Below are 22,921 nucleotides of genomic sequence, written 5' to 3'. Positions count from 1 at the left end.
ACAGATTTCTTAAAGGAATAGAAAAGGACTGCCAGTGTATACTTTGGTATGGATCAGAATGGGTGATCTGAATAGAGGCAGAGGAGAAGGTAGAATTAGGGCACCAGAGAAAATAAGAGCCACACTTATTTAATATTTGACCACTGTCTTGATTTTTTTAATGGATTTTTGTCTTTAAAACTGCCTTATCTCTCTGGGATTTGTAAAATTGGATTACAATTTGATCCTAATTCTTACAGTTTCTGGTCTTAGGCCAGTCAACACATACTTAAATGCATTTCTTTTATCCTAGTCCATCCATTCATCTGTCCCTTGATTCAGCTAGTGAGGCCCAGGCAAATCCAAGCCTCGGCACTCTAGAAGAGCAGCACAGTTCCTGTGTTTGGAGAACATACAGTTCCTGAAAGTTAGATATTTACTCCCTTTCTCAGTATTTAAGATGATAGTGGAAGGACAGGAGAAAATACAATACTCAGATGTTGAATTATTTGGATCATATGACCAAAATTTGTTCCTTTTTTTTGTATTTTTGAAACAATTCTGGGGGAAGAGAGGAATAAACAAAAATTAGGTGATAAGCATATCCAAATCATCTTCATCATTGGCCAAAATTTGTTCTTTTTTTTTTTTAAACAATTCAGCGGGAAGAGAGAGGAATAAACAAAAATTAGGTGATAAGCATATCCAAATCATCTTCATCATCCTCAAATCCAAGTCAGGGCATATATAGCTCAAAAAATCTCTGATTTCATGAACTCCCTTGATCATGCCGTGAATACCATTCATGTGTTATATCATGTAATATTCAAGGACATTAGTACAGTGCTTCCAGTCTTTCTCACATCATGGCACACATAGAAAATGATAATATTTTTATCACCCACCAAGGTAAATGGACAAGGCAGCTGGTAGCAGATACCAGCCTAGTGGTTCTGCTGCCTCAGCTTCGTTCAGCATCCAGAGAGTGAATGGAATCAGCATCTCTACACACCTGTGACATGCTTGCACTGTCAGATACACTACAGTTTCTACACTCTGCATTAGATTACCCCCAGCTTGTACATTATTTGCTGACCCAGGGCCTCGCTAATTTCTTTTTCTTATGAATAGTTTCAGCATGTTTTAATTGTAGGGGCTACATGACATGTTTTAGTAAGACAATATATGAAATTTACAGCATCTCAAAGGAAAACATTGGAATAAAAAATTACCATTAGTTGAAGACAGCTTCTTATAATGAAAATAGGCTGACTTAGGAATTGGGAGTCCTGGGCTTGAATTCTAACTTAGTCCACCTTTGACAAATCACTTCTCTGAGCCTCAATTCCCTTATCTTTGAATTGAAGAGATTTGAACAAGATAAAACTTTAAGCTGTCTTCTATCTCTAAGCCATGATTTTGTATTGTCTATAAGTCTTTGCTATTGAGTCAGCTGCTTTGTGTGGAGTGTTTCCTGTGTGCTAGGCACAGGATAAATGATTTCTTATATATACCCTAGGGTCAGATTTGTGGGGCTGCTCAGATCAAAGTTTACTGCTTCGATGCTGGAGGAATTAAAAAAGAAGTAGGATGCTTAATGAAGAAAAGAGAATAGGCATTGGAGAGGGTGTCTGAAAGGAATGAAGCTAGCCAAAATAATTTAGTCTTTCAGATGTTTATGGATATCTTTGAAATATTGTATCTGGCAATTCTGGCAACCTTAACCTCTGATGATAAATTTTGCTACCTCTCATTTCTAGAAACACTTATTGCCAGTACATCAGCTATGTAAGCATATATGCAGAGGCCAAATCTTGGTTGTCCAACTTGGTGGAAGAAAAAGTTAGTGTTAAGAATCCCTTTAGGAACATTCTTTTTCCATAGTTACCCAAGTACTTTCTGTCCAGCCATGTATTGGTTGGAGGAGGCTACCAAGCTGGAGAGCAGCAGAGATGGTATGTAGAAATCATTAGATAATCATTCTCGATCTAGTTCCATTATGGTGATAGTCATTCGGCCTGTGGAATAAAACAGTCGCATTTGTTCATCCAACAAATGTTTATTGCTTATTTACCATGTGTCAGATATTTTCCTAGGAGCTAGAAATTCAAACCTGAGTGGTTCCTGCTATAGTGAGACACAGACAGATATATATACACAAAGGTACACACATAGATACAAATTAACATTAGTATTATCAGTCTTAGAGAGTTTATTTAAATAAACACATTAGCAACTTTTTTTTTTTTTCTTTGAAACGGAGTCTCCCTCTGTTTCCCAGGGTGGAGTGCAGTGGCTCGATCTCGGCTCACTGCAACCTCTGCCTCCCGAGTTCAAGCGATTCTCCTGCCTCAGCCTCCAAGTAGCTGAGACTACAGCCGCATGCAACCACACCCGGCTAATGTTTTATATTTTTAGTAGAGACGGGGTTTCACCATGTTAGCCAGGCTGGTCTCAATCTCCTGACCTCATGATCCACCCGCCTCAGCCTCCCAAAGTGCTGGGATCCGCCTCAGCCTCCCAAAGTGCTGGGATTATAGGCATGAGCCACCGTGCCCAGCTGCAACTTTTTTTGTAATGTTCAAAACACATAAATAAATTCTCCCTTTCTTGCTTCCTGTTTTCATCAGGAAACATTTATTGAGTCATGTGTCAGATACATTAAAAAGAGGGCTAAAACTAGATCATGCATTTAAATATCAAAAAATACTTCCAAGTAAATAAAAATTAACCCAATAATATACTCTTAAGGAGACGTGGCTGTGTGGTTGTTTGTTTGTTTGAGACAGAGTCTCACTCTGTCACCCACGCTGGAGTGCAGTGGTGTGATCTCAGCTCACTGCAACCTCCACCTCCCAGGTTCAAGCAGTTCTCCTGCCTCAGCCTCCCAAGTAGGTGGGATTACAGGCCCATGCCACCACGTCCAGCTAATTTTTGTATTTTTAGTAGAGACAGGGTCTCTACTAAACTGCTCGAACTGCTGCCTTCAAGTGATCCACCTGCCTGGACCTCCCAAGTGCTGGGATTACAGGCGTGAGCCACCACACCCAGCCAAGATGTGATATTTCTGACATATGCACAAGAAAATATGTACATACATATATACATATATCTGTTTGTGTATATATATATAAAAAGATAAATTTATGTGTATATATGTGTACATATATAATTTATATATTTATCTTTATATGTGTATATATATACACATACATATATACCTTATATGTATATATATATATATAAAATGTTTGTACATGCCCAAAAAGGATACTTGAACCTAGTGGGTAAATAACCAAGAGAGGCTTGCATCTGTGCCTGCATATATGTATGTTTGTGAGTATGTGGATGTGTGGGAGGTAAGGAATGAACGAAGGGAGAGAGGGAGGGAAAGAAAAAAGGGAGACGGAAAATAAGGAAGGGGAAAAACAGTCGGTGGTCTTAGAAGGAACCACAGTAGTGACTAGTAATTTTTACCTTAACTCCCACTGCCCCATCTATATTCTCTATTAAGCTCCAGTTAGTACACCATTATTCATTCCATCAACTGACCTATCATTGGAATGGACTACTCACACAAATAAAAAAGAATAATTTCTGTTTCAAAAATACAAAAACATCCACAGACATTAGAAGAAATGGTACTTATGTGCTCTAACAACGATGGTAAAGGTAACTTGCTGAAAGTTCTTCCACAACAGAAAAAAAAAAAAAATTAAATCTCAGGGATTTTTTTGTTTTCTTTGCTGGGCAGAAATTCATTCCAAGAAGTACCAGCCTGTCTCATTTCAAAATGCTGTCCTTACCAAGGAAGCGGAAGTGGTCATATTCTTTCCCTCCAAACTATGGATGAATTATAATTATCCTACCTCTTGTGGGTCAGTGAAGCAGTAAACATCTGCTATACTGAATCAAAAACTCCACAAATGAAACTATACCAAATGAATCATACCTGGACTCAGATTAAAGGATCTGTATTGTGTTTACCTTTTTCTTTATTTTCTTGCAATCTAAAATATGGATTTGTCAACTGTGGCCCCAGATTCTAACTGAAAGGGAATATATGGATTCCATTCACTGATTTTTTTTTCCATTCACTGATTCTTGTTTAACGTTGAACATCACAGCTTTAAAGCAGATTGACAATAATATTTGTAACAGTTTTTCTCTTTGGTTTATTATTCCCTCATCATTTTCTTTAAAAGGATGATACAAGTTAGAAAATTTAGACGTGAAGTCGTTTAGTTTTAGTTTCAATAACAAAGGAGCAGGAAGTGATATTTAAACTTTATTTCCAAAAGACACCAGCTTCACAACTAGTGTTAGTTATTGTAATTTTGTGTATCATGATCTATGTGGTAGTACTACCCTGTTCACCTGGAATAAGGAAAGTAAAATGGTACTTCAATTCTAAGTTTAAGCTGTGAAAACATATATAATAATCTGCTTGCTTTAAAAAATGTTATGTATTTTTATCTTTTAGAGAGCAGAAAGACAAACTCGAATTATGGATTCAGCTCAATATGCAGAATTCTGTGAAAGTCGACAATTAAGTTTCTGTAAGTAACTATTTAACTTTGCTTAGTTATACGCATAAGATGTACATTATAGATGTACTAAAGTATGACAGGATCTGTTTCTTAGAAATTGGTGGATTTAATACATGTGTAGTTGTAACTGCTATAGAAACAACCTCTACATTGTGGGGAGCCTATAAATGATTTTCCTACATTCTACCACTTTGTGATTAATAACATTAAGAGGTCTTAAGTGGTGCTGGTAATATACGTAGTGCTATGTTAATTATTTACAGTACTTTTAATCATAAAAATTCCATTGTCTTAATATTTCCATTGTAATTTCTAGTTTCCTAGTCATATTTGCACTAGTATTTCTGATTGCATTTGATCCATAATGGACTCTAATAGCAGTCATGACATTTAAAGGCCCGTAATATTAATTATTTTCCTTTATGTATACTCATATTACCACAAAGGAACATATCACTGGTCTCTTCCATTTTTGTCTAACCTCCTACTGTGGCATGTATTCAGTGTTAGCCAAATTTATTAGTACATGCTCTAGTAACACTAGTAACCTCGTGGTAAAATTAGTACTTTCACATCACTGCACATCAGCTTATTAAAACTGTATAATGACTCATAATAGTGAGCTAGATTGTGTAGCAAAACATCCTTACAGCAAAGTTTCAGTTGTGACTAAGGCTCTCGGGGTAAAAGTCAAAGAAGAAAGTGTGATGAAAAGTCCAGTTAAAAATATGACAAAGTAGCACATGACCATGGTCTGAGGGATTATAGAAACAATGGTGTCTTTAAATGAAAAGCTATTATGTGGTCACAATAACAGCATATTTGATTTGGAAAAAGAAAGAGAGAGCTTCATTTGTAGATTATAAAGTGCAAATAAATGACACATTTCATAGTATCCCATGTAAATGTCAGTAAAATATAGGAAAACATGTTTTGGAAGATTTTTTTTTTCTGACTAAATATACTTTCCAATTTGACTAACAACTTGGCATCATACATCTGTGAAGCATTAAGTAAATGGCACTTCAGATCATGGCAATTTCAGCAAATGAAAGGTTTTGTATTGTAATTTTTAGGTTTAAAAATGGCATTCAAGTCTTTATAAGTATCAACCTCCAGTTTATAAAGTAACATTTAGTGCAATTGAACTATTTTTTAAAATTATATTTTAAATTTAATTCACTTAAAGGAACAGACATACTACTTTCACACTAAAACTCATAATCTTAAAGTCTCCTAATATGCCTTCTCTTTGAAAATCAGATTTTCAGTTACTTCATGTTTTTTTGTTTGTTTTTGTTTGTTTTGTTTTTGTTCTTGTTTTTTGTTTTTTGTTTTTTTTTTGAGATGGAATCTCACTCTGTTGCCCAGTCTGGAGTGCAGTGGTGCGATCTCGGCTCACTGCAGCCTCCTCCTCCTCCTGGGTTCAAGTGATTCTCCTTGCCTCAACCTCCTGAGTAGCTGGGACTACAGGCGTGTACCACCACACCCAGCTAATTTTTGTATTTTTAATAGAGACAGGGTTTCACTATGTTGGCCAGGGTGGTCTTGAACTCCTGACCTCAGGTGAGCCACTGTGCCTGGCCCATGTTTTGTTTTTAACTCAATAATAAACTATAGTAGATTAAAAAATAGTATTTTCCCTTTCTGTATAAAATAACTATAGTATAAACAGTATATTGTGTTTAATTTTCTTTTCTTTAGAGTGGAAGGATTTGGTCATTTAAAACTATTTATATATGGTGCCCATAGGTGTTTTATTATGAAACCTTGGTGGGGAAATCTGTTTTATGTGGCAAAATACTGTGGTTGAGAATGCTTTAATCCACGTGGATCAGCAAATTCAGAAGCTATTCCTGCACTCGTCAGAGTGTTATGCTCTTTTCATTCTTCTCCTTCTAATAAATTATGAAGATACAGGAATTGTGGTCCTGCCATATGTATCTTCTTAAGTATTTGATCATAGCCATCCCTGGAATTACTGGTACATTTTAAAATAATGAGTCTGTAACTTTATAGGCTGAGGGTAAGCTGTAGCATCGACACACTAATCTAATTCACAATTCAGTCTTTTGTTTTTATATGTATATAAGTCAGAGTTATTTCTCTTAAAGTCTTTTAAAATCTGATATTTAATAATGACACACAAAGCTCATAATTATAAAAAATAATTATAATAATTTAAATCATTAAAATTTATACTCTATAATTAAAATGTATAATTTTAATTGTATAATAAATGTGTAATTTTAATTGTATAATTTTAAATGTATAATAAAATGTATAATTATAAATTTAATGAAAATTAAATTATTTTCCAGTCCTTTACTTTCAACTTTTTATTTTATGTTTGGTTTTATCTAGATTTTCTTTGTAATCAGAGAGGCTCTGTGTATTTTCATTGATTAGTTTAATTTATATGGATTTAATTACTGATACTGTATATGCTGTCTTATCTTGTGTTTTAAATTTCTGTGCTTTTTAATTTGCTTTTTCTCCTCCTTTTCTATGTTGTATTAGATTGATTGGGTTTTCTTCATTTCTTTTTCCTCTGCTAGTTTGTAAGTCCTATATTCTCTTTGTACTATTTCAGTTGCTATCTTTTTTTTTGATATACATCCATGACTTAAAGTTTTTAAAATTGTTAAGTATTTGGCTGGGCACGGTGGCTCACGCCTGTAATCCTAGTGCTTTGGGAGGCCGAGGCAGGTGGATCACCTAAAGTCAGGAGTTCGAGACCAGCCTGACCAACATGGTGAAACCCTGTCTCTACTAAAAATACAAAAAAGCAAACAAACAAACTAGCCAGGCATGGTGGTGCATGCCTGTAATCCCAGCTACTTGGGAGGCTGAGGCAGGAGAGTCACTAGAACCCGGGAGGCGGAGGTTGCAGTGAGCCGAGATCGCGCCATTGCACTATCAGCCTGGGGGACAGGGCGAGACTCTGTCTCAAAAGAAAAAAAAAAAAATTGATAAGTACTTAAACTTTCCTTCTTGGCCTAATGTCATTTTTCCTACAGCTCTGCACAAGCTTAAAACACCCATTTTTTTTCTTAAACGGCCTTATTTTGCCCCCATACTTAAATGATTGTTTAGTTGGGTAGGAAATGGTAAGCTGGTAGTTACTTGTTAAGACATGATTCCCTTGTCTTTTGGCCCCTGTTGTTGGTAGAAGTTTGCTGTCAGTCTATTTATTATGTATTTTTCCTGTGGAAGAAACTAAGAGAATGAAGACATTGACTCCAGGTCCCCCCTTATATGGGGAAATGAACACACTGGCCAAAGTAGTTGCCCATAAATATGTATAAAGGAAAGGAATAAGGAACTCCTGCTAGGGAAGGTTCCAGGGAGAACCATGCCCTCTGAAGAAGGCTATTTTCAATTAGGTTGAAGTTGCGAAGTAGTTTCTTCTGAGTGGAATGAGCATTGCAGGGGACCCTAAGGAAAGGACTGGGAATGGAAAGACTGTTGGGAAGGGATGGGATAGAAATCACCGAATAGTATGCAGGCATGAGAGAATGGAATATTGCAAGAAACTTAAATTTTGTTAGTGATCATTGATAAGAAAGATAAAAAGTATGTGAGATTAACCTTAAATTTCCATATGAAATTATCATGTAAAGTTGTTTTTTAAGTTCAGCGCAGGCTGAAAATCCAGGTAGTATTACAAAGCTAATAATCCTAGGAACTTCTGACCATTGCTCAGGATTCTGTTTAAGTTGTTAGTCAATTTCCAGGTTATCCTTTCTCCTGATACGTTGGGAAGAGGGGCAAAGGAGAAGGAACTTGTTTATTCTGAGGTGCCTCTCACCTCTTGATGAAAACAAACTGTCTTAACTAGCGGTATCTGTGCCTCCTTTGCTGGAACCAACAATACCTTGGAAGGGTCAGGCTTTAAAGCCATCCTTCTCCAGGTGACAGGGAAGGAATTAGCTCTCAAAGAATCTCCACCACTTGGTGGAACAGCAATAACTCAAGTGCATGTCTTTTGATGAATAGAAAAGTTTGGACTCTACTCTTTTATTTAAAAAATACTTCATTCATTTATTCATTTCTTCTGGAAATATTTCTTGTGAGTCTGCTAATGCCAGGCAGTATTCTAGGTGCTAGGGATACAGTTGGAGATACATGGTCCTTGTCCCTGCATTCTCGGTGGTTACAATCTAGCAAGGAAGCTAATTCTGTTGCTTATGTGGATAGATCCAACTGAATATTAATAATGATCCTTTCCCTCACTTTTAAAATCAACTGTTTAGAGCATAGTCACAAAATATCTGTTTCTGTCCTAAAGATCTGTCAAGGAGATAAGTGATTAATGTACATCTCATTGATCTTGCCAAATTGCTGCCTGTTAACTTTAACTTCAGAAGTATTCCACAGATGTTAAACAAGTGTTTGTGAGCTATTGCAGCATACTAGTTAGATGGAAAGTTGCACGTCAGAAAGTATTTGAAAGATTTGTTACTTTGGGGAGATAGCTTTAAGGGGGATTATCATAATTCTGCCATATTTGACAGCTTTGGGTATATGCTTCGATAGCAGGACTTAATGTTTTCTATGATTTATTTAAAAGAGAACTCTTCTGTATGTGGAATCCTTGAAGATTCTATATAGAAGGATCAAAATATCATGCTTTGAGTTACTGTTAAGTGTTTTATAGACCTGTGGGGCCAGATTAATCAAAAGAATAATCAGTGGATTATAAAGAAAATCTTACAGATTTCATAAAATCTTCACTATCAGTCTTTCCCTCTAGGTTACTAGTTAAATGAATAATGTCTAATGAAGTCCCTATATCAAATTAGACTGCTTAGCACTGTGGCAGTGTAGAGATATTTAACTAAAGGTTACATACATGCTTGGTTCTATATATGCTTGGTACTGTTACACATGCAGAGACATAAGGCATGGTCTTCTCCCACAAAAATTTGTAATATGGCTTAAGAAATTATAAGCATTTGTGAAAGAATATCTGTTGGTATCAGTGTTCAATAAATGGCTAGAGTAGGGAAATATACCTTTGGCCTGTATGATCAAGATTCATATGAATGAAGAAGAGTGATGGGAGAGCATTCCATGGAAGGAAAGGAGTAGGAGTAGACACGCAGAGGAAAAGACTCAAGGCCAGGTGATGGTTTAATAGGGAAATATGGTAAAGGCTGCTTGGAATCAGTCTGGATGGTTTTTAGTCAGGCTTAAGAATTTAGACATCTTCATAATCAGAAAAAATGTAACCACAGGCTTAGATTAGACCAGATGTCAGTTTATTTAACTTTAAATTTACAACTTTGAGCCATTCTAGTAACAGACACTTTTTTTTTTTTTTTGAGACAGTTTCGCCCTTGTGCAGTGGCGCCATCTCGGCTCACTGCAGCCTCCGCCTTCCGGTTTCAAGCGATTCTCCTGCCTCCGCCTCACGAGTAGGCTAGGGAGACTTACCAGGGCCACCGACCACCCACCCCACGGCCCAGGCCGCTAACTTTTTTTTTTAGTATTTTTTATGTTTTAGTATGAACGGGGGTTTCACCATGGTTGGCCACGATCGTCTCCGGTTCACCATTCTCCTGCCTCGGCTCTACGGCACCCGCTACATGTCGGCTATTTTTTTTTTTTTTGGATGGTTTCCGTGTAGCCGATCTCCTGACCTAGTGATCCGCCCGCCTCGGCCTCCCAAAGTGCTGGGATTACAGGCGTGAGCCACCGCGCCCGGCCTACATGAATCTTTAGTAGCGATTTCTGAGATTTTGGTGCACCCATCACCTGAGCAGTGTGTACATTGTACCCAATGTGCAGTCATTTATCCCTCACCTCCCTCCTACCCTTTCCCCTGAGTCCCCAAATTCCATTGTATCATTCTTATGCCTTTGCGTCCTCATAGTTTAGCTCTCAGTTATAAGTGAGAGCATACGATATTTGGGTTGCCATGAGGTGGAGGCAGGGTTAGCCTTGTCTGAGCTCAGACTCTTCTTGGGCAGGGCTTGCTGCGGCAGCTGTAGGGGATGAGGGTGTGGCTTCTAGAACAAGGGAGTTACGGTTCCCAGGGGCTTTATGGCTGCCTCTGTTGCCCCACGCAGGTCGCCAGGGAAGTGGGGAAAGCCGGTAGCCGCAGGCCTCACCCAGCTCCCATGCAGCCCACAGCCCGAAAGGCCGGTGTCACTCCACCATGCCCCCTGCCCGTAACAGCACCAACTTTATTTCCAGCAGCTGGTGGGCAGGGCTGAGAACTTTCCCCAGGCTACCGGCTTCCTAGCTGAGAAAGCAAGCCTACTCACAGTTCCTGTGCGTCCCACAGAGCCTGCAGCGGTGATGCACCTCCTTCAAGGGGTCTGTGGCTCTCGGCTTTCCTGGTATATTCCTGCGGTAGTTCTTGGAGCAAAAGTTCACAGTGTGGGTCTCCACATGCTGCTCTACCCATCCAAGCGGGAGCTGCAAGTTAATCCTGCCTCCTATCTGCCATTTTCCTCTGAGACTAGAGAGTATTTTTGAAAAGTATTAGCAATAGTTTCTTTATGTTTCTTTTTTCATCACAGGCTCTTCCTTGCAAGATTTTCTTTCTATATGAGTAAATTAAGGTTACATCAGACAAGAACATCTTCTGACTTCTTGTTGTAACATAAGCTGTAGCCAATGGTAAATCTGACAGTGTGAGAAGTATTAAACATTAAATGGTTTAATATACTATGTCATATAGCATAGGTGCAAAATAAAAGACCCAAATACGTAAGAGAGTTGTTGAAAACAACCATTGTGTTGCCTTATAACTGAGAGTTAAAACTTGGATTTCTTGGGGCCAGAATATCTAGATATTAATTATTGCATTTTATGTGCATTATTTTTTGTGTACAATTCTGAGTATACTTTTTTTAATTTTGTGATAGTAATGTGCAGTATTAAAACACTTTAAAAAATAAAATTTCTGCACTTGTTTTTTTTAAATGGCCAGCCAAAAAAGCTTCCAAATTTCGAGACTGGTTGGACTGCAGCAGTATGGAGATAAAACCCAATGTTGTCGCAATGGAAATCTTAGCATATTTAGCATATGAAACTGTGGCACAGGTAAGCATTCTAATCTGTCATATCGGGCCACACTGGCTGGTTTTTCTTTATCTCTGCCCATGATCAATTCTTTTTCTCCCTGCTGCTCTACAGTAATAACAGCCATGAATTCTCTCCTGTGACATTTACATCATTTTCTAAAATTTAGTTCAGTTACGTGTCTCTGCATCCTCAATTCAAGTGGATGTTAGGATAGAAAAGAGTTTCTTGCACCTTTATCTTAATGAGAAATGGAATCCCTGCATGCTTTTTCTTGACATTGAACTCAAGTCCACATCTGCCTTGTTTAGAGATTATTTTTGAGCTTTGAAAAACACCTTTCTACGTATGTGAGAATTTAAGAGTACTTACCAAATTCTGGGTCTGGAATCGCCCTCTAAAAGACTTTCTCAAGATGTGGTCTTTAGACCACAGGCATCAGCATCTCCTTGGTTCTTGTTTAAAATGCAAATTCTGGCCAGGCGCTCCTTGGTTCTTGTTTAAAATGCAACTTCTGGCCAGGCGTGGTGGCTCACGCCTGTAATCCCAACACTTTGGGAGGCTGAGGCGGGTGGATCACCTGAGGTCAGGAGTTCAAGACCAGCCTGGCCAATATGGTGAAACCACATCTCTACTAATAATACCAAAAAAAAAGTTAGCCGGGCATGGTGGCAGGCGCCTGTAGTCCCAGCTACTTGGGGAGGCTGAGGCAGGAGAATCGTTTGAACCTAAGAGGCTGAGGTTGCAGTGAGCTGAGGTCACACCATTGCACTCCAGCCTGGGCAAGAAGAGTGAAACTCCATTTCAAAAATTAATAAAGTAAAATAAAATAAGCAAATTCCTAGACTATATGCTTAAAACAGACCTACTGAATTAGAATCTCTGGACTTAAAGCCCAGAAATCTGCACTAGTGACTGTGAAATAAATTTTGAGAACTACTCTCCTAAAAAGTCAGAATATATCATGACTAGGTCCATTCACCAGTCAATGAAAGTGTATGCTCATGTCTACAATATAGATTTTTAGGCAAGCAGGATTATCAGTAATATTCAGAATGTATTGCTTTTAGGTTTGCAACTTCAGTGGCATTCATGATTATTTCTAGCTATGTGACTTTCATTCTTCTGGTCTTCTAGTTAGTGGATCTGGCTCTTCTTGTGAGGCAGGACATGGTAACCAAGGCAGGGGACCCCTTCAGCCATGCCATTTCTGCAACCTTCATTCAGTATCACAACTCTGCTGAGGTAAGTACAAAAAAAATCTGTCTTAAAACATTTGTGAATTTTGACACATATCTGGTATTTACATTAGTGGTTCTTTAATAAAGATTATGCTGGAGTGTATAACCTTCAGTCAAAGAATCTTAATACATTAGACGTTCAAATAAGTATTTAATTGAGTACCTACTGTGTGCCAGGCCCTGACAGTCCACTTAAGGCAATGACTTTTTTTGCCTTTTTCTTGCTTCACTTAGCTTTCCTAGCCCTTCATTGAAAGGGATAGTTGCAAGGCATTTCTTATTTTTATGGGAGATGAAAAACTGGTTTAGGTAATGTTGGAAAAGTCATTTATTTCTTTGTGCCTCAGAAGATAAGAGTGTTATCATTATTATTCATATAATAATCCCTGGCATTTATTGATAACTTTCCATTTCAATTATTGATTCATCTCTAAAAATGATTTAAAGAAGCTTGTCTTCATTCATCTTGAGTTTTTAGATTGCCCCTACTATGTGAAAATTATATTCTTTTCTGATCTGGCTTTGTTATGGGAACTGTAAAGTTTTCTTTCCAATTTTAAGGCTCTGTATAATAGCTGTGCACCACTTTTCGCATACAGAATATCCTCTGTAAACAGCATCTACCTCAAAACCAGAAGTGTATTGCAGTGTGTTGAATGTATTTGCCAATATTTGACCCTTTTCACTAACAACAACAGCAGTTTCACGTAGTTCGATCAAATATCCATAGATAAGACAGCAAGAAGGTTAAGTTCGCATCTGCATGTAGAGTTGTGAAGTAAGTTTTGGATCAAATTGGTTGAAATATATAACCTGAAAATGGCTAAGCTCTGTTTTATATCCATACCTTGGTTACACATTTCTACTCCTTGTTAAATATCTATAGGCAAGGATAGTGGTTCAAATCATCTCTAAGAAGTGGTTGTAATCTTCTTTAGGTCACAGACCCCTTTGAGAATCTGATGAAAACTATAAACCCTTTTTATATAAACACATTCACAAATTTTGTCTACAGTTTCAGATTGTTCAGAGATATTCTGAAGCCATTCTGTGGATCCAAGGGATCTGTGAACCCTATGGACCCTAGGTTTAAATTTCTCTGCTCTAGGATACGTAGAAAATATGTTAAGATATATGCCTATATAGCATCTTATTACAAACAAAAAGACAATTTAACATTTTCTTATGCCCCTTGGAAAATCAAATTGGCTTGGAAACCAAATAGGGATTAAAATGTTTATGCCCATTAAAAATCCATTTTTTTCTTAGAAAAGGTCATACATCATTATCAGTCAACATACAAAAGTCCCTAAAGCTTACTTAGTTGATTAATCACCATTTGTTTTCTTTATGTTATAAACCCAAATTATGATGTCAAAAAACACCCTTTAAAATGTCTTTGATGCGTGTTCACTTTATGAATATGTGTATAAGTATGCTTTCCATTAACATCAGACAAATTTGTTACAACATTTCTAATTGAGAGAATTTACTGTGAACACAACGAGCCTAGTTTTCCTTTAACATTCAAGTGATTGCTTGCATGCCTAGGAAAACTCTTTATTTCCCCTCTTTTCTCAGTTCTCCAGGGTGGCCAAGCTGCCCTAGGCAACTGCTCAGCAACCGCAGCCGCTGTTCGCAGCTACCCAGCAGTTGAGAGGAATATCCTATATGTGCTGGATTTCCTGGGCTCTCTGGGAGGTGGGAGCATGAGGGTCAGAGAGCCTCCTGACAAAATATGTTAGTAGAAGCCTCAAACTTTTTTTCTGGCTGGCAGACACCCCTCCTCTCCTGTGACTGGTAGTCAAGATGAATATTCAGAGACTGGAAGTCTTCCTTCCTGCCCTTTATCACCTGACAAAATCAGCAGCCAACATCAAGGGCCTGTACATCAAATACTATACCAAATTGAGTCCAAAGTGAGGCTATGGAGACTGGTATGATCTGTGTTCAGGGAGACAGGATATTTTGTAAAACAAGCAAATAATTGAACAAACAAACAGGTTAAGATGGCATATACTAGTTTCCAAATGAGTGACTCAGACAGAAAATACAGAAGTTTAAAAAAACAAACAAAAAAAAAACCTTCTCTAGTTGCAGTCTAAGACTTTTAGAGAGAAAGCTGAGGATAAAGGAAAAATAGGACTATGATAAGGTAGAAGTTAGGATAATACTCTAGGACTCAAAGACAGCATAAGTACCGTTTTACAAGGGGAAAAACCCAACACTGTTTAAAATATTCAAGGATTAAGGTTCATAAAGAGGAATAGTAGGCGTTTGGATTAGAAAATTAAGGCTCAGATTATATAGAGTCTTAGACTGCTAGAGTTAGGAAGGAATGAATGGTTGATGGTTTCTTGGCTGAAGGGTGAGGAGTTCAAAAGGGTGTTTTAAGATCCAAATGGTAGTGCCATGTACAGTGGATTAGAATTGGAAACTCAAGATGTGGGTTAATACACAGTGCATTTTATTTTAAGGGGTATCATTCTTGAGCACTAACCATATAAGGAACTGGGCTGGTTAAGCTTGGGTTCTTACTAGATTAGCAAGTTTAATATTAATTCAAGTTAACTTTCTAGATTTTCTGTTGCCCAGGCTGGAGTGCAGTGGCTATTCACAGGCATGATCATAGCGCACTGCAGCCTTGATCTCCTGGCCTCAAGCCACCTCTCTGCCTCATCCTCCCGTGTAGCTGGGACTACAGGCACACCACTATGCTCGGCTATTTTTTAAAATACATTATGAAGAATTGTGGGCCAGTAGTGCGGTTGGTATGATTGATAATGAGGAAAATGTAGATTAATAATACCATACATTAAAATGATTTTGAGATTTTTATTTGCCTGTGAATTTCTTAGGAGCCAATATTGTGATGTGACTGATAAGGAATTTTTTTTAGTATTGGGCGTCATCCTGTAGAATGGACATTGACACAGTGGAGCATGTCTACAGGAGAGTAATGGGAGAGGGGGCAGGTGTGTGAAGAAACTGAAAAACATTTCTTGTAATAACTGCTGGGATGAACTTGAGGTGTTTGACCATTAAAAAGAGAAGAGGCTATAAAATATAAGTCTTCAACTATTTAAAAGTGCTTCTACATAAAGAAAGAACAGACTTGCATGAACATATCAGTTTATGCATTCTCATGTTGGTGAATATCTGGACTGTCACCAGTTTCTGAGGTATTATGAGTAAACCTGCTGTGAATATTATTGTACAAGTCTGGAAGGACAGATGCTTTCGTTTTTCTTAGGTAGATGCCAGCGAATGAAATTGTTGGGTCATAGAGTTAGGCATGTGTTTGGTTTTTAAAAAAACAGTAAGACTTTTTTTCCAAAGAGGTTGTACCATTTTATACTTCCACCAACAGTGTATTAGAGTTCCAGTTGCTCCACAGCTTCATCAACATTTGGCATTGTCATATTTACTTTTAGCCATTCTAGTGGATATTTTCTGATAACAGTTTAAGTGTGTATTTCTCTGATGACTGATAAGATTGAGCACTTTTTAATGTATTAATTGGCCATTTATGTATCTTACTCTGGAAAGTGTCTCTTCAAATCCTTTACCCATTTTTTTTTTTTTTTTTTTTTTGCAGGCAAAGGGGCTGACTTTTATTACCAGTTTGTAGTTCTTTACATATCTTGTGATAACAGTCCTTTATCAAACACATATTTTTCACATATTTTTCTCTCAGTTTGTTAGCTGAGAAATTTTAAGTTTCTGATGAAGCCTAATTTATCCAATTTTTTTCTTTTTTTTTCTTTTTTTGACAGTATTCTGCTTGCATTTATTTATTTTTTTAATTTTTTTTAAATTATACTTTAAGTTCTAGGGTACATGTGCACAACCTGCAGGTTTGTTACATATGTATACATGTGCCATGTTGGTGTGTTGCACCCATTAACTCGTCATTTACACTAGGTATGTCTCCTAATGCTATCCCTCCCTGTTCCCCCCACCCCACGACAGGCCCTGGTGTGTGATATTCCCCACTCTGTCTCCAAGTGTTCTCATTGTTCAATTCCCACCTATAAGTGAGAACATGTGGTGTTTGGTTCTCTGTCCTTGCGTTAGTTTGCTCAGAATGATGTTTCCAGCTTCATCCATGTCCCTACAAAGGACATGAACTCTTCCTTTTTTATGGCTGCATAGTATTCCATGGTGTATATGTGCCACATTTTCTTAATCCAGTCTATCATTGTTGAACATTTGGGTTGGTTCCAAGTCTTTGCTATTGAGAATAGTGCCACAATAAACATACGTGTGCATGTCTCTTTATAGCAACATAATTTATAATCCTTTGGGTATATAGCCAGTAATGGGATGGCTGGGTCAAATGGTATTTCTAGTTCTAGATCCTTGAGCAATCACCGCACTGTCTTCCACAATGGTTGAATTAGTTTACAGTCCCACCAACAGTGTAAAAGTGTTCCTATTTCTCCACATCCTCTCCAGCACCTGTTCTTTCCTGACTTTTTAATGGTTGCCATTCTAACTGGTGTGAGATGGTATCTCATTGTGGTTTTGATTGGCATTTCTCTGCTGGCCAGTGATGATGAGTATTTTTTCATGTGTCTGTTGGCTGCATAAATGTCTTCTTTTGAGAAGTGTCTGTTCATATCCTTCGCTGACTTTTTGACTGGGTTGTTTGATTTTTTCTTGTAAATTTGTTTAAGTTCTTTGTAGATTCTGGATATTAGCCCTTTGTCAGATGGGTAGATTATAAAAATTTTCTCCCATTCTGTAGGTTGCCTGTTCACTCTGATGGTAGTTTCTTTTGCTGTGCAGAAGGTCTTTAATTAGATCCCATTTGTCAATTTTGGCTTTTGTTGCCATTGCTTTTGGTGTTTCAGTCATGAAGTCCTTGCCCATGCCTATGTCCTGAATGGTATTGCCTAGGTTTTCTTCTAGGGTTTTTATGGTTTTAGGTCTAACATTTAAGTCTTTAATCCATCTTGAATTAATTTTTGTGTAAGGTGTAAGGAAGGGATCCAGTTTCAGTAACCAAAACAGCATGGTACTGGTACCAAAACAGAGATATACACCAATGGAACAGAACAGAGCCCTCAGAAATAATACCACACATCCACAACCATCTGATCTTTGACAAATCTGACAAAAACAAGAAATGGGGAAAGGATTCCCTATTTAATAAATGGTGCTGGGAAAACTGGCTAGCTGTATGTAGAAAGCTGAAACTGGATCCCTTCCTTAACACAATTTTTTTCCTTTATATTTATTGCCTGTGTCCTAAGAAACCTTTGGCTACTCCCATGTCATGATGATATTGTCCTGTGTTTTCTTCTAGAAGCTTTATCCCTTTGGTTTTTGTATTTAGTTCTATTAATCTGGTCAAATTAAAATCCATTTATTGTATGAGTTGAAGCCAAATTCAGTTTTTACTTATGGATATCTAGTTATTGCAGAACTATTTGCTGAAAAACTCTTTTCTCCCATTGGATTGCTTGAACAATATATCTAAATGAATTTATTTTTGGAGTTTCATTTGTGTTTATTTGATTATAATGTAAGTCTTCAAAGTCTGTTATTTTTTAAGCTTAATATGGACATGCTGTGTTCTTCACATTTCTATATAAATTTTAGAATCAACTTGTTAGTTACTGCCAAAGAAAGAAAAAGAAAAAAGAAAAGCCTGGTGGGACTTTGAAAGGAATTAGGTTGAATGCTTACATCAGTTTGGGATATGTTTTAGCAATACTAAATCTCACAATCCATGAACATGGATTTTCTCTCTGTTTTTTATATTTATGAAATATCTCTTTTTCTTACTGAAAATACTGTACATATGAAGTCTGTTTATCTGATTGATTTAGCCATTACAGCCGTGTGATTGCTGTTTACATAATATGTTTTTCTATCTACTTCCTTTCAATATATTTGTATGTTTCTGCAGGCATACTTCAGAGATATTGCAGGTTTGTTTCCACACCACCATATTGAAGTGAATATTGCAGTAAAGCGAGTCACACAAATTTTCTGCTTTCCTGGTGCATATAAAAATTATGTTTACACTATACTGTAGTCTATAAGTCTTCAATGGCATTATGTCTAAAACATGTACATACTTTAATTTTAAAATACTTTATTTTTTAAATGCTAATTATCATCTGAGTCATTAGTATGTCATAATCTTTTTGCTGGTGGAAGGTTTTGCCTCGATGTTAATGGCTACTGATTGATCAGGGTGGTGGTTGCTGAAGGTTGGGGTAGCTGTGGCAATAGCTTAAGATAAGACAACAGTGTGAAGTTTGCCACATTGATTGACTCTTCCTTTCTTGAAAGATTTCTCTGTAGCATGTGATATTGTTTGATAGCATTTACCCATAGCAGTACTTCATTCATAATTGAAGTCAGTCCTCTCAAACCCTGCCATTGCTTTATCAGCTAAGTTTATGGAACTAAGTCTAAGTCCTTTGTAGGAGTTTTTGTAGTTATTTTTAAAAATGTTCACAGCATCTTCACCAGATATAGACATCTTCTCAAGAAACCACTTTCTTGACTCATCCATAAGCAACAACTCTCACCCATTCAAGTTGTATCATGAGATTGAGCAGTTCAGTCACATCTTCAGGCTGCACTTGTAGTTCTGCTGCCATTTATACCACATCTGCAGTTACCTCCTCCACTGAAGTCTGGACCGCTCAAAGCCATTCATGATAGTTAGAATCAGCTTCTTCCAGACTCCTGTAAATGTTGATATTTTGACCTCTTCACATGAATCACAGATGTTCTTAATGGCATGTAGAATAATGAATCCTTTCCAGAAGATTTTCATTTACTTTCCTTGGATCCATCAGAGGAATCACCATCTATGGCAGCAATAGTCTTATGAAACATATTTCTTAAGTAATAAAACTTGAAAGTTGAAATTATTTCTTGAACCGTGCTGCAGAATGGATTTTGTTAGCGATCGTGAAGACAATGTTCATCTTTTTGTACTTCTCCAGCAGAGCTCTTGGGTGACCAGATACATTGTCAATGAGTGGTAATTATTTTGAAAGGAATCTTTTTTTCATGAATAGTAGGTCTCAACACTGGACTTAAAATATTCAATAAGTCATGCCGTAAATGGATATGCTGTCATCTAGGCTTTGTTGTTCCATTTATAGAGCATAAGCAGAATAGATTTAGCATAATCCTTCAGGATCCTGATTTTTAGAATGGTACATGAACACTAGCTAAAACTTAAAATCACCAGCTGCATGAGCCCCTGACAAGAGAGTCAGCTTTGAAGCTTTGAAGCCAGGCATTGATTTCTCCTCTCTAGCTATGAATGGCCAAGATGGCATCTTCTTCTAATAGCCATTTCATCTACAATGAAAATCTGTTGTTACATGTAGCCATCTTCATTACTGATCTTAGCTAAACCTTCAGGACAACTTGCTACAGCTTCTACATCATCATTCGCTGCTTCACCTTGCACTTTCATATTATAGAGACGGCTTCTTTCCTAAATCTTATGAACCAGTCTCTGGTAGCCTCTAACTTTTCTTTTGCATGTTTCTCATCTCTCTCAGCCTTCACAGAATTAAAGAGAGTTAGCACCTTGCTCTGGATTAGGCTTTGGCTTAAGGAAATGTCATGGCTAGTTTGATGTTCTATTTATCCTACTGAAACGTTCTCCATATCAGCAATAAGGCTGTTTCACCTTCTTATCATTTGTATGTTCAGTGGACCAGCATTTTTTAATTTTCTTCAAGAACTTTGCCTTGGCACTCACAGCTTGGCTATTTGGGGCAAGAGGGCTAGCTTTCATCCTGTCTTGGCTTTTAACATGCCTCCTTCACTAAGCTTAATCATTTGTAGCCTTTGATTTAAAGTGAGGGACATGCCACTCTTCCTTACATCTGAAATACTTAGAGGCCATTGTAGGGTTATTAATGGGCCTAATTTCAGTATTGTTGTGTCTCAGGGAATAGAGAGGCCTGAGGGAAGAAAGATGGAGGAACAGCTAGTCAGTGAAGTAGTCAGAACAAACATTTATTAAATTTGCTATCTCATATTAATACAGTTAGTGGCGCCCCAAAACAATTACAATAGTAACACTAAAGATCATAGATCACCATAACAGATAAAATAATAATGAAAATATTTGAAATACTGTGAAAAATACCAAAATATGACACAGAGACATAAAGTTGGACACATACATGCTTTTGGAAAAATGGCACTGATAAGACTTGCTTGATTTAGGGTTACCACAAACCTTAAATTTGCAAAACATATAACATCTGTGAAGCACAATAAAGCAAAGTGCAATAAAGTGAGGTATGCCTGTATTGAAAGATAAATATATTTAAAGTCATCTCTTATAGTTGGCAAATAATTGGGTCTTGCTTCTTTATTCCTCCTTTCTGTGTCTTCTTTTCTTTTCTTTTCTTTCTTTCTTTTTTGGAGAGAGGGTCTTGCTTTGTCTCCTAGGATGGAGTATAGTAGCATGATCATAGCTCACTGCAGCCTGAATCTCCCAGGCTCAAGCAATCCTCCCACCTCAGCCTCCTGAGTAGCTGGGACTACAGGCATGCACCACTACACCTAGCTAATTATTGTATTTTTTTTGTAGAGACAGGGTTTCACTGTGTTGCCCAGGCTATTCTCAAACTCCTGGGCTCAAGTGATCCACCCACCTCAGCCTCCCAAAGTGCTGGAATTATAGGCATGAGCTGCCGTGCCCTCCCCCTATCTGTATCTTTTAATTGTAGTCCATAATTCTGTGATATTTGATGTATTAATTGATGTGGTTGGATATAGAGTAACTTTCCCTATTTGTTTTCTGCTTATTTCCTCTTTTATTGTTTATCTGTTTCTCTTTCCTGTCTTCTTTTGGGTTGTGTGTTTTCTTAGAAATTCCTTTTAATTTATATATTGATTTCTTTATGATATCTTTTTGCATCCTATTTTCAGTAGTCATGGTAAGGATTACAATGTACATCCTTAAATGTTAAGTATACTTGGGAGTTATTATACTACTTAACTCACATAAAATGTAAGACTCTTGTATATATATAGGTCCAGGTCCTTTATGCTATAATTGTCATGTGTACTACATCTATATATATTATAAGCCATAATACCATAATTTTTGTCTTAAATAATCTAGTGTGTTTTAATGAAACTAAGAGAAAAAATGGAGCTTCACTTGATCTTAGCCAAAAGGCTGAGAAGCAACTAAAAAAAAAGAACTTATTGTTTACCATTCCCATTGTTCTTTATTTCTCTTTCATAATGAGTTTTCTTGTATCGTTTTTCTTTTCTATTCTGCTACATTTTGTTTAACATTTGTGGTAGTGCAAGTTAGCTAGTGATGGTTATCTTAGTTTTGATATTTCTGAAAAAGTCTTTACTTTTTCTTCATTCTTGGATGATGTTTCATTAGACACAGAATTCTGTCTCGAAAATTTTATTTTTCAGTATTTTAATGATGTCATTCCACTTTTTTCTCTATTGTTTTCAATCATAAGTCAGTAGATTTCTATTATTGTTTCCCTGTATCTAATGTGTTGTTTTTTCTGGATACTTTCAGAATTGTATTTTTACTTTTGATGTTCAGCTGTTTGGCCGTGATATCCATAGACATGGTTTTCTTTGTATTTATCCTGCTGAAAATTCACTGAGATTCTTGAATCTTGAATCTGTTGAATCAAAGACAGTGTATGTCTTTAACCAAATTAGGGGACTTTTTGGCAGTTATTTCTTCAGATTTTTTTCTGCCTTATTCCCTCTCTTTCACTTCTGAAACTCCAAGTACATTGTATTAGTAACTTTAATATTATTCCATAGGTAACTCAGGTGCTTTTTAATTCCTCTTTTAATATTTTCTCTCTATTCTTCAGATTGGAGCAATTCTATTGGACTTTTATCTTCTATACATTTCTTTCTGTCAGCTGCAATCTACTGTGACACCCATCCAGTAATATTTTATTTCTGATATTTTATACTTATAGAATTTCTATTTGATTTTTTATAGTTTCCATTTATCTATCATACCATTATTTTTTATTTGTCCGTTTGTTACAAATGTATTTTATTTTGTGCTTTGGAGCATGGTTAGAATTGCTGTTTTAAAATTCTTGGTTGCAAAATTAAATATGT

General features: G+C 36.9%; 1 protein-coding gene across 7 annotated transcripts in view; it reads left to right on the top strand.

Moving 5' to 3' along the window:
- SUPT3H (SPT3 homolog, SAGA and STAGA complex component) overlaps positions 1-22,921 on the top strand; it is a 551,049-nt gene that overhangs the window by 404,361 nt on the left and 123,767 nt on the right. For all 7 annotated transcript variants that reach the window (XR_004026555.1, XR_004026554.1, XR_004026556.1 and 4 more), the window contains 3 exons: positions 4,463-4,538; positions 11,473-11,585; positions 12,702-12,809. Coding sequence is in view for 3 of the 7 variants with exons in the window: in XM_012496574.2 (XP_012352028.1) it covers positions 4,463-4,538; positions 11,473-11,585; positions 12,702-12,809 (297 nt within the window). In the remaining 4 variants the exon portion in view is untranslated. The remainder of the gene's footprint in view (positions 1-4,462; positions 4,539-11,472; positions 11,586-12,701; positions 12,810-22,921) is intronic.

This window comes from Nomascus leucogenys, chromosome 17 (genome assembly GCF_006542625.1).
Source record: "Nomascus leucogenys isolate Asia chromosome 17, Asia_NLE_v1, whole genome shotgun sequence".
NCBI classification, from domain to species: domain Eukaryota; kingdom Metazoa; phylum Chordata; class Mammalia; order Primates; family Hylobatidae; genus Nomascus; species Nomascus leucogenys.
This window is presented reverse-complemented; position numbering and strand designations above follow the sequence as displayed.